Source organism: Sapajus apella, unplaced genomic scaffold, assembly GCF_009761245.1.
Source record: "Sapajus apella isolate SASKATOON/1434 unplaced genomic scaffold, GSC_monkey_1.0 scaffold12, whole genome shotgun sequence".
NCBI lineage: Eukaryota > Metazoa > Chordata > Mammalia > Primates > Cebidae > Sapajus > Sapajus apella.
In genome coordinates this window covers 489315-501368 of record NW_022436952.1, presented here as the reverse complement: position 1 = coordinate 501368, position 12054 = coordinate 489315, and the positions used below count along the sequence as shown (strand labels likewise).

At 51.5% G+C, this 12054-nt stretch overlaps 1 protein-coding gene across 2 annotated transcripts; it reads right to left on the bottom strand.

The window, feature by feature from the left end:
- Nucleotides 1-1728: 1728 nt before the first annotated feature.
- On the bottom strand, nucleotides 1729-5440 carry PYY (peptide YY). Of its 2 annotated transcripts, none has more exons than XM_032279460.1 (4): nucleotides 2901-5440; nucleotides 2295-2496; nucleotides 2100-2180; nucleotides 1729-1970 (listed from the first exon to the last, which is right to left on the bottom strand). In XM_032279460.1, exons 2-4 carry the CDS (start codon nucleotides 2480-2482, stop codon nucleotides 1946-1948), a joined length of 294 nt encoding a protein of 97 aa, XP_032135351.1. In that variant the 5' UTR covers nucleotides 2483-2496; nucleotides 2901-5440; the 3' UTR covers nucleotides 1729-1945. The 2 variants fall into 2 exon arrangements, with proteins under 2 accessions (XP_032135351.1, XP_032135350.1); XM_032279459.1 differs by having other exon boundaries at nucleotides 2295-2482; nucleotides 2901-5435.
- Between the last annotated feature and the right edge of the window lie 6614 nt (nucleotides 5441-12054).

Sequence of the window (12054 nt, the reverse complement as noted above, 5' to 3'; positions counted from 1 at the left end):
CAACACACAGACACATCCTCTCCCTCCCCACCCTCACAATGAACCAAAGCTCCCAGCAGCCACTGTGTGCTCCCATCCCACCTGTCCTGTTGCAGGAGAGAAGACAGGAGGCAAAACAGATGGAAAGTGGGTTAGAGATAATGAGTGTGGAAAGGGAGCCAAAGAAACTAACTCCACTCCCAAGAAATCAGGCAAGGCTTCCAGGAGGAGCTGACCACTATCCTGAGAGTATCTCTCTGCCAGGCTGAAGAGAGGGAAAGGGCTCTGCAAGCAGGGCGAGTAGCCTGGGCACAGGCATAGAGCATCAGAATCCACATAGCTGGTGACCTACCCCTGCCTTCTCTGCCTCACCCTTTCAGCTCTACCTCAGGGAGGCTGAAGGGCAGCACAGGGGAGAGTGGGTGTCAGAGCCCTGTGGCCCCCAAGGGACCTGTGTCCAAGCAGGGACCTCCTCTGCAGCTATGGCAGAGTCAGCTTTAGAGTATTCTCTTCTTCCAGAACCATTGAACTGCAAATAGTGCTTAAAAATCCTGATCCGATGCAGGGATGCCCTCAGCCTTCCTGTCCTTTTTACCCTCTCTGTGTCAGGGGCTTTGACCGCAATCTGATTTTCCCCCTCATCTTCTAGCCCCCTGCTTCAGATTCCGGCAGGTCTTGCTGATCTAGAGGCCCAGGATAGAGCCCACAGATACAGGAGGCTGTGTCTGAGGAAAGAGACATAGGCCCTTCCTTTCTGAGGCCCAGGGAGGGAGACAGGACAGAGGCATAGGCAGAACTTTCAGTCAACAGAGCAGAGGCCCCGAAAGCTGGGCAGCCAGAGAGGGCAGGAAGAGTGCAATTGGGCAATCGGGCAATCAAGGCAAGCCTCTTAGAGGAAAGGGGCAGGGAAGGATGGATGTCAGGGGAGATGAGCCTGCAGGTGGGCTCTGGAATAGGTGCAGAGTTGTGAGGGATTCAAGCTGGACTCATTTCAATATCCACAGCGCCTTTAGGCTTCAGTAGCTAGTCCAAGGGAGGAGGGTACATGGGAGGGTGTCCCTATGGCCTTGTCACTAGGAAAGGACTGTTAGTGATTTATCCACTGAGTGTGAATTCAGCAAGTTGGGGAGGGTGGTTTCTTAGGGATAGGGCAGCCTCCACACTCCCCTCCCATTGATCCTCTGCTCCCGGAAAGGGGGACGGCAGAAATGACCTCCCTCTCGGCGAGCACACACACAGCCATCTCACTCCCACACGGCTCTTCCTCCACCGCCCCATTTCAGACCACAGTTCACCGCCAGCCACTCCAGCCCTGGGCGCTAGTAACACAGCTCCTGGGGAAGCGCCCGGGTGTGTTGGTGCCCGACCCGCCCCCCCCAGACGTCTTTGGCTTCACGGGGTGGGGGAGGGACAGCCCTGTCCCCATCTACTCTCCTAGGCTGCTAGCAGGCTCCCATCCACTCCCCCCACACCTTCTTCCTGAGCTCCATCCACCCCTGCCCCCACTCGACCAGAATTCCTTCCACAGCAATCCCTGGTGAGGGCCCTGTCCAGCTCCAGGCTGGGTGATTCGAGTCTTCCCTAGGCTCCGAGCAGAGGGAACCCCGCCGCCCGCCCCAGCCTTGTCCTGGAGCGCCTCTGTCCGAATAGGTTTTCTCTTCCCTGACCCCCACGCCTCCACCCTCCACTTCCAACGGACGCCACCTCCACTAAGGAGAAAGGAAAAGAAATACAAAGGCACACATTCCATTTCTGCGGAGTTTGCTCTTTATTTTGGGACCAGGGAAGGACCACATACAGCCCTCCAGCCCAGGCGGCGGGGGCAACGAGACGCAAGGGAAGGGCCGCACCCGAACCCCGTCCAGACGCCGCTGTCTGGAGGCGGAATCGGGTTTCTGGGGTCCGGAGTGCGTATGCAAATGAGGTGGGCGTGGTTGGCAGAACTCCCAGGAGGCCTAGCGGGTCCTCACCACTGGTCTACGCCCTCTGACCTGGGGGAGCAAAGGGAAAGGAATTGGATCTGGGGAGGCGAGCCTGGGAGACTTCGTAAACGAAGTTACCAGGGTGGGGCCGGGCCAAGCTCTCGGAAGCAGGATGTGTGGTGAAGGGGGCGCTTTTACCGCGACCTGACGTGGCGGTCCTCGCCGTCGGGGAAGAACGTCTTGGCGAGGAGCGCTTCCGGACTGTCTCGTTTCCCATACCTGGAGGAGGGGGCGGGAAGGGCGTGGTCAGACCTGGCCACGCCCCTATGTGGAGCGGGGCAGCGGGTGAGATTCCCAGGAGTCCCGAGGCGCCCGCTCCGCGCCTGCGCTCACCGCTGCCGGGTGACCAGGTTGAGGTAGTGGCGCAGGGAGGCGTAGTAGCGACTCAGCTCCTCCGGGGAGGCATCTTCGCCGGGAGCCTCCGGTTTGATGGGGTAGGCATCGACCAGCGCCCCCAGGCAGACGAGCAGGGCCAGAAGCACTGTGACCAACGCGAGCCACGGCCTACGCACCAACACCATCTGGGAAGGCGACACTGGGGCGTGGGTCATTCCGAGCCTCGACGCTCCGCAGCAGGAGGCTGCGGCTGCCGTCTGGGCAGCGCTTCAGCGCTCTCCCAGTGGCTGGTGCCTGACCAAGGCTCAGCCACCGGTTTGCTGTGTGTTCTCAAGCACTGCACCGTCTCCTGACTCAGTTTCCTCATCTGTCAGAGGGGCGTTAAGCTCTGCCTGCCTCCCCCGCTGCTGTCCAGAAAGGTAGATGGAAGAAGAGGGCTGTGCTAGCAACGGGACTCCTGGGCCTCCTTCCCGTCTCCGATGGCCCCCTCCAATCCAGTTTCCCACCAGTCACCCCCGGCTGCCACGATTCCAGCCTCAGTTTCCCCACAAAGCAGACTGAGTTTCCCGGTACCAGACCATGTTTGAGCCCCCAGCCACTTACAGTGATAGCTCGTGAAGCAGATGAGCAAGAGATGGGAGGCGAGGGAAGTCCCAAGGGCTGCACTCCCGCAGGTCAAGCCGAGGTCTCCTCTGCTCAGCGCTTTCCTTTCGGGGCTTATATCCCCGCCTGGAAAGGGAGGGGGAGTACCAGGAGGAGGGGGAGCCAGCAGGGCGTGGGCCCTTCTTCCTCCCTCCTTCCACCCCTGCGAGATCACTGAGCTTATACCCAGCCAGTACGTGAGCTTACACCCAGCCAGCACCCCGCAGGAGCTCAGGGGGCAGCTGCCATGCTCAGATTCGGGGTCCCATGGATGGGTTACCCAGCCTGAACCCCATGTTCACCCCTCACCCCCCCCCACCCAGTGGCAGGTCTAGCCTCCCGAGGAAGTGAAGCGGTTGGAGCTAGACTCCTGGGCAGGCCCTAGGACCAGGATTGAGATTCTATCTTCCCTAGCCTGTCGGTGAGAAGGAGTAGGGAGTGGGAGCGTGGATGCATTTCCTCCAGCCTGTGGGACCTATGTCCTCTCTTTCCAAAAGACAACCCTTTTCAGCCTCTGCTCAGTAATACCTTGAAGAAGGGCTGAGGACTGACAGGATCTCTGGGAGAAAGTCTTTCTCCTGGAGGCAGGGGTGGGAGCACATGACCTTGGTTCCTGACATGCAGTTTATGTGTCCTGGGGGAGCGGCCCTTCTGAACACTCCATTATGTCCTCTCTCTACTAAAGAGTTGGAAAAGAGGCAGGAGGAGGCAGAACAGAAGCCAGTGCCCCCCACCAGATGCAGCTGAGTCGGCCACCTGTGTATCCAGCCTGGCACACACAGACCCCGGTCCAGCCATGTGTGGCATACAGCCCCCTCCCAAGGCAGAGTCTCTTCACACCTATGCAGGTGTCATTCAGGGCACAGGTGTCTTCTAGACCTGAGTGATGCCAAGGCTTCCCAGGCACATGCCACTGTCCCCAGCCCATGCCAGTCTCCACTGGGCTCTGAAGCCCAGATCCTTTGAAAGAAAGGACTCGTGTTTATTAAGCACCTATCTGCACCAGGTAGTGCATAATTTCAGGCGTCACAAGACAGTGAGGTGAGTTCATCTCCATTTTCCAGATTAGCAAACTGAAGCCTTGAGAGGTGATAGAGTAGCCAAGCTCACCCACGATTCAAATAGGAAAAGGAGGGTGAGGCAGATCCCAGGAAGAGGACCTCTCAGTCATGAGGGCAGAAAGACTCAGCACCTGGAGTAGCTATGGGGCGCCAGAGGCAGGCCTGGGAGCAGGGACCTAAAGGCTGAGTCTGGTGCTCACCACCCACTCTGAGAGGCCAGGGCAGGGGAAGGGCCTCCAGACTGCCAACCCCCTCAAACCCACCTGCCCAGGAGGAGAGAAGGCTGTGGGAAGGTCCTCCCATAAAGCCCTTCCAGCTTCCTCTCCCTGGCCTGGCCAGACCTCCAGTACTTCTAGATGTCCCATCAGCATCCCCTTGGTTCTGAGCCAGCTCCTCCAACCCCAGGACAGATGGCTGTGGGTGCTATTTTTAGAGCTCTCCTGAGGTGGGGAGTTCAGGGCTCCCGCAGTCACCCTTTTATGAGTTCAATCACCTGCATTCTCCGGAAATGGCTCCTTATCAGCCAGTCAGGCCGCATGGGACTGTACATCCCAGGAGGCACCAGGGTGCCCTGCTGAGCATGGAGGTGAAAGAGGACACCAGGACAAGGGGACATAGATCCTGCCCTTGGAGAGAGGAGAAAAATCATTCTTCTTAGGGAGCCCTCATCCAAGGGGCAAGGCACAGCCCTGTCCATCAAGAACCCCAGTCTCAATGGAGAGACGTGGCCACGTCATAGGGGAGCCCCAGTCTGAGGGGTTCCTAGAACATACATAGAGACAAACAGAGATAGCCTTTGTCCTGTTGGGAGGGGAGACAGCAGAAATCAAAGAATTTCACTCCTGGGGGAAGACAAAAGACAGTTGCTCACCCTAGGATGGAGCGGGCAGCGGGGGTTGGTTAGGACATCTGTGATCCCAGGGGTCAGGGCCCAGAGAAGGACCCTGAAGGCTAACGGGGCAAGGATACCAGAGCGTAGGGGGCTGTTTGCTCTCCCGACCCTGTGGCGTTAACCATAGAGGTGATGGGTTTCTAGAATGCTGATTTCGGGCAGAGAGATGGAGACTGTGAGAAGTCCAGGGAATCTGACATCTGGAACACGTCATGTCCTGGAACCCCATCATGTCTTGGCGTATGTGGGGTCCAAGGACAGACGGGAAGAGAGGAGAAACACTGTAGAAGCTAGAGGGCATGGAGTGGCCTGAATTCAGGCTACAACCTCTGAAAAAGTCACTTCCTCATTTATAGCCAAAGTAAATGGGCCCCTAGGTGGTCTCAGTGTGGACCAGGAACCAGCCTCACACATCCCTGAAAACCCTCTCTATCCATCATACTCCCATCCTCTAATCCCGGTTCCCAATTACAGGGCAAGCTGATTGTTTCATTAATCACCGCCTCCTCATCGAAGAGCTTATTAACTTGTTGATTAGCGAGGAGGATGCCTCAGCCACCCCCCTCATCCATACACCCACACCCATTATTGATGCATGACTCAGGGCTGTGAGACTTGTCTGGGGTGTGGGGGGCTGACAACTATGGGGGGGGGGAACTTCAGAAACAATTGTTTTTGTAGATGTGAGACCAGGACCTGCCTCCAATTTGTCCTTGAAGGGTAGGGGACAGAATCAAAGGGCTCCCTTGGTCCCCATTCTCAGAGCACCTTTCAAGGCCACCCCAAGTTAGGGAGACCATGGACCTGGACCCCAGCTGCCAACCATTCGCCTTGTCCAGTGGGCTCAAGGGCCACTCATCAAAATGGTGTGGCCTCTGCCACATCACCCCATCACCCACCCAGCTGTACCCACTCCCCATGAAAAAGACCTCTCTTTGATTACCATGCGCTGTGCAGCACTGGTCCACTGCCTTCCACCCTCAGGCATTTTCTCACACCAAGGTTCCTGTAGACAGCACGTTGTTATACACCAAGTGTAATTCAATCCTCATTCAATAAGCACTTATTAAGTCTCTGCTGTGGGCCAGGCACTGATCCAGACACTGGGATAGAACAACAGACAAATGGGCAAAATTCTTGCCCACATCGATCTCACATTGTATTGACAGGAAATAGAAAATAAATAAATATGGAGGCCAGGTGCGGTGGCTCCCAGCACTTTGGGAGGCAGAGGCAGGTAGATCATCTGAGGTCAGGCATTCGAGACCAGCCTGGTCAACATGGTGAAACCCCCTGTCTACTAAAAATACAAAAATTAGCCAGGCACAGTGGCACATGCCTGTAATCCAGCTACTTGGGAAACTGAGGCAGTAGAGTGGTGCCACTGCACTCCAGCCTGGGTGACAGAATGAGACTCTGTCTCGAATGAATGAATGAATGAATGAGCAGGGAATATGTCTGATAAGCACTATAGAAAAAAAATCAGAGCTGGGTGTAGTGGCTCACCTCTGTAATCCCAGTGCACTGGGAGACCAAGGTAGGAGGATCACTTGAGCCCAGGAAAGAAGTGAGGAAGCAAACCATGAAGCTACATTGGGAAGGGTGGGGGGCAGGTGTATGAAACAGTGATGCCAAGAAGGAAGCGATTTTCACGTTTTATGGTAGGAGTTCTCCTAGGAGCCCTCCCTCTTAACTGAAGCTTCTGCAAAACACAGTAACGGATACCTGTGGCCTGGTGCACATACCAAGGCTCAGGCTTCACTCTAGAACAGAGGTAGGTAAATTTTCTGTAAAGGACCCGAGAGTAGATATTTTAGGCTTGTGGTCCATACAATCTCTGTTGACACTGTTAGGCTCAGCCAGTGTAGCTTGAAAGCAGCCACTGAATATATCAAAAAAAGAATGGGCATGGTGGTGCTTCAGTAAATCTTTAGCATCTTTACAGATGTTAGTTTGAATTTCATACAATTTTCATGTCATAACATTTTTGGGGGTTTATTTCAACTGTTTACAAATTCAACCACTTTAAAATTATTTTATTATTATTGAGCTCAAGGGATCCCCTGGCATCAGTCACCCAAAATGCTGAGGTTATAGGCATGAGCCACTGTGCCTGGCCTAAAAGGCATTTTTTTTTTTTTTTTTTTTTTTGAAACAGAGTCTTGCTGTGTCACCCAGGCTGGAGTGCAGCAGCGTGATCTCAGCTCATTACAACCTCTGCCTCCTGGGTTCAAAAGATTCTCCTGCCTCAACCTCCTGAGTAGCTGGGGTTACTGGCATGCGCCACCACACCCAGCTAATTTTTGAATTTTTAGTAGAGATGGGGTTTCACCATGTTAGCCAGGCTGGTCTCGAACTCCCGACCTCAAGTGATCTGCCTGCCTTGGCCTCCCAAAGTGCTGGGATTATGGGTGTGAGCTGCCACACCCAGTCCCTAAAAGGCATTTTAACCCACAGAATGTATAAAAGCAGGCCCGCAGGGCCAGAATTTGCTGACCTCTGGTCTAGAAAAGCAAGAACTCAGCTACTTCTGGGTTGAGTTATCTGTTTACCAAGAGTCTGTTGGATGTGTCCCTAGTTTGTTTATGCCAGGTGTATTTGTCGTTGTAATCCTATAATTGAATTAAATATTATATAAATTGATGAAATATGAGTGCATAAAAAATTGTTTCCTTGCAAACTATGTTAAATCCTTTGAAAGCAATACACAAAGAGATTTGCTGACATGTTGAATTAGATGTGAAAGATAAACTATTCAGGGAAAAACCCTAAAAATCTAGAAGTATGCTACATCACATTGCTTCACAAGGGTCTTTAAGTTGAAAGAAATTGGAAATAACAGGTGATGAATTATAGGATTGTGGGTGTGATTTATGCAAGAAAGTCAAAGGGGGATTTGAGTCAAGATCCTCAAAGAAAAACTAGTGCCTGAATGTGAATTTTTATGTTTGAAGTCGAAGCAAAGTGACTGAGGTCTGTATGTGTCTGCCTTTATGACTGCCCACTTAAACTGACTTTTTCAAGACTGGTCAATAACTCAGACCTGCTTAGGGCTTCTCCAGTACTTTATATATTTCCAATATAGTTTGAATGTTTTACGGGATATTTCTATTTAATGGCTTAAATAACAACCAAAAATTTTTTAAAAACCAATAAAAATAGGCTGGGCACAGTGGCTGATGCCTGTTATCCCCGCAGTTTGGGAGACCAAGGCAGACGGATCACCTGAGGCCAGGAGTTCGAGACCAGCCTGGCCAACATGTTGAAACCCTGTCTCTACTAAAAATACAAAAATTAGTTGGGTGTGGTGGTGCATGCCTGTAATTCCAGCTACTTGGGAGTCTGAGGCAGGAGAATCGCTTGAATCAGGGAAGCAGAAGTTGAAGTGAGCCGAGATCACACCACTGCACTCCAGTCTGGGTGACAGAGGAAGACTCCATCTCTTTAAAAAATAAACAAATTTAAAAAATAAAATGCTAGTGTGTGTTGTGAAGCCTGAAATTAGCTAGTGTGAGGGTTCCTGGGCTCCAGCCCCTGGAAGCTCTGTGCATATCCCCTCCACGTGAGTGCTCCTGTTCTCAGGATGAGCTCCTGTTTGAATCCAAAACTTTTTCAAGGGTCCAACAGTCTCAAAAGGCTACTGATGCAGAAACTCAAGTCCTGAAAGAGGTATGGATTCAGGGAGAAACAGTTCTGACCTGGTTCGGACACAGTCAGCTCCCTGATTCACCAGGCCCTTGTGGACTTGTATCTTTCTGGCTCCTGGTATCTGATGCGGTGCTGGCATGTGGTGGGCTCCTAGGTTATTGAATCAATCAACAAGAGAACATGTTAGCTAAGATATTGGTGTACCTACCTTCACAGAGACCAAATAGCAGTAGCTTAAATACCATAGATGTTTATTTCTCTCTCATGTAAGGGTCCAAGCTGGCAGCCAGCGGGTAGGGTGCCTCTGATCTACAAGGAGCTCAAGCACCATCTATGTTCTTACTCCAAGAATGTGCACCCATCCACATGGTTTAAGAATGTTTATTAGCCGGGTGCGGTGGCTCAAGCCTGTAATCCCAGCACTTTGGGAGGCCGAGGCGGGTGGATCACGAGGTCAAGAGATCGAGACCATCCTGGTCAACACGGTGAAACCCTGTCTCTACTAAAAATACAAAAACATTAGCTGGGCATGGTGGCGCATGCCTGTAATCCCAGCTACTGAGGAGGTTGAGGCAGGAGAATTGCCTGAACCCGGGAGGCGGAGGTTGCGGTGAGCCGAGATCGCGCCATTGCACTCCAGCCTGGGTAACAAGAGTGAAAGTCCGTCTCAAAAAAAAAAAAAAAAGAATGTTTATTAGGCTGGGTACAGTGGCTCATTCCTATAATCCCAGCACTTTGGGAGGCCAAGGAAGGTGGATTACCTGAGGTCAGGAGTTGGAGACCAGCCTGGCCAACATGGTGAAACCCCGTCTCTATTAAAAATACAAAAAATATTAGCCGGGTGTGGTGGCAGGTGCCTGTAATCCCAGCTACTCAGAAGCCTGAGGCAGGAGAATTGCTTGAACCTGGGAGGTGGAAGTTGTAGGGAGCCGAGATCAGGCCACTGCACTCCAGTCTGTGCAATAGAGCAAGATTCCATCTCAAAAAAAAAAAAAAAAAATAGTGTTCATGACCCCACATTCACACTCCAGGCCACAGGGATGAGAAACAAGTAGAGGGCAAGCGTTTTGCCCTTTAGGAGTGTGGTGTGGTAGAGATCCGGCTCTGGCTCACACCTGTAATCCCAGCACTTTGGGAGGCTGAGGCAGGAAGACCACTTGAGCCCAGGAATTTGAGACCAGCCTGGCAACACAACAGAATCCTGTCTCGACCAAAACAACGAAAAATAAAATAGCCTGGTTTGGTGATACGTGCCTGTAGTCACAGCTACTTGGGAGGCTGAGGTGAGGGATTGCCTGAGCCTGGGAAGTCAGGGCTGCAGTGAGTTGCAATTGGTCCACAGCGACAGAGCAAAACCCCTTCTCAAAACAAACAAACAAACAAACCAAAAAAAAAAAAAAAAAAGAAGTGGGGGAGGAGGGAGAGTATCAGGAAGAACAGCTAATGGATGCTGGGCTTAATACCTAGGTACTGGGATGGTTTGTGCCGTAAACCACCATGGCACATATTTACCTATGTAACAAACCTGCACATCCAGTACGCGTACCCCTGAACTTCAAAGTTGGAAAGAAAGAAAAGAGTATGATGAGGAAGCGGCATTGCTGCTTGTGCTCCTATCCCATTGGCCAGAACTTAGTCACGTGGCCATGACTAAGCAGAAGGCTTTTGCTCCGTTTTCTTTTTCCTTTTTTTTTTTTTTTTTGAGAAAAGTCTCACTGTGTTGCCCAGGCTGGAGTGCAGTGCTGCAATCTCAGCTCACTGCAACCTGTGCCTTTCGGGTTCAAGTGATTCTGTGCCTCAGCCTTCCAAGTAGCTGGGATTACAGGCTCCCGCCACCATGCCTGACTAAGTTTTGTATTTTTAGTAGAGACGGGGTTTCATCATGTTGGCCAGGCTGGTCTTGAACTCCCAACCTCAGGTGATCCGCCCACCTCCACCTCCCAAAGTGCTGGGATTATAGGCGTGAGCCACCTCACCAGCCTGTTTTGCTCCATTTTCCCCGACCCTCATGTCAGCCCAGTTTCTGTCTTCTCAGCCTCCAAACTCACCTGTCTCTTACCACAGTGAAAGTGGCTTTCACCTTAGCATACAGCATCCTTCTCCCTCAACGCCCTGCCTGGAAGTGGGAGCCTTTCACCCTACCTCACACTTTTTTTCCTTTCACTCTTCCCCATCGCTCTTAATGAAAGAGGCTGTGAGTTGTTCCCCAGTATCTATTTTCCTCTTCTTCCCTTATAATAGAGTTTAGCTGAGCATGTGGCTTCCCAGCTAAAAACTACATTTCCCAGTCTCCCTTGCAGCCAAGTGGCTTCTCCTGACTAAACTCTGGCCAATGGATGTGAGCAATAGTGATGTGCGCCACTCCCAAAATGTGCATTAGAAGGAATGGAGGTATCCTCTCACTCCTCTATTTTCCCCCTTCCATGACCCTCAATGCAATGCCAAACGGAAATGTAAAAATGAGCCATTTTTCAGCTTTAGTGACGTATCATTAACCCATAAAATTGTATATACTTAAAGTGTACAATGTGATGATTTGATATATATATACATTGTCAAATGATTACTATAATCAAACTAACACATCCACCACCTCACTTGGGTACTTTTTCTTATGTGAAAATGTTTAAGATCGACACTCTAAGCAGATTTCTAGTATGCAATACAGTATTATTAACTATTAACCATAATCACCATGCTGTACAAAAAATGAGCCATTCTTGACCATGTGAATGAAGGAATCTTTTAGTCACAGGAGCACACTCAGACTGCCAGGACCAATTTGTCTGCATCACGTTGGAGATGCCTGGGACTTCCCCATTCCCCAGGGACTTTAACCAATGACTGATGAATGCAGGGGTATAAACACTTCAGTTTGTCTCTGATTTGTATGACTTGAGATGCAGCCAACAGGTGCTCCCTGGAAAGTGTGATGGCCATTTTTGGGGGGAGTGGCAGCACACAGTTGCTGAAACAGCCGTTGCAATAGCAGGTGAGGGCAACAGTACCAATGCCCTTGTTCAAGTCTAAAGGGCCTGGAGAAGTTCTTGTCCCCTGAGCTCTCAGCACTGAATTGCCAGGGCTCCCTTACTGTACTGAACCCACAGTGGGGATAAGCCACCAAGAGCAGGATCAAAATTAAGCAACAGAGACAAGAAAAGGGGGAGAGAGAGATATCCAGATAAAAAGAGGGAGAGGCCAGGCGTGGTGGCTCAAGCCTGTAATCCCAGCACTTTGGGAGGCCGAGGCGGGTGGATCACGAGGTCAAGAGATTGAGACCATTCTGGTCAACGTGGTGAAACCCCATCTCTACTAAAAATACAAAAAATTAGCTGGGCATGGTGGTGCATGCCTGTAATCCCAGCTACTCAGGAGGCTGAGGCAGGAGAATTGCCTGAACCCAGGAGGCGGAGGTTGCGGTGAGCCGAGATTGCGCCATTGCACTCCAGCCTGGGTAACAAGAGCGAAACTCCATCTCAAAAAAAAAAAAAAAAAAAAAAAAAAAAAAAAAAAA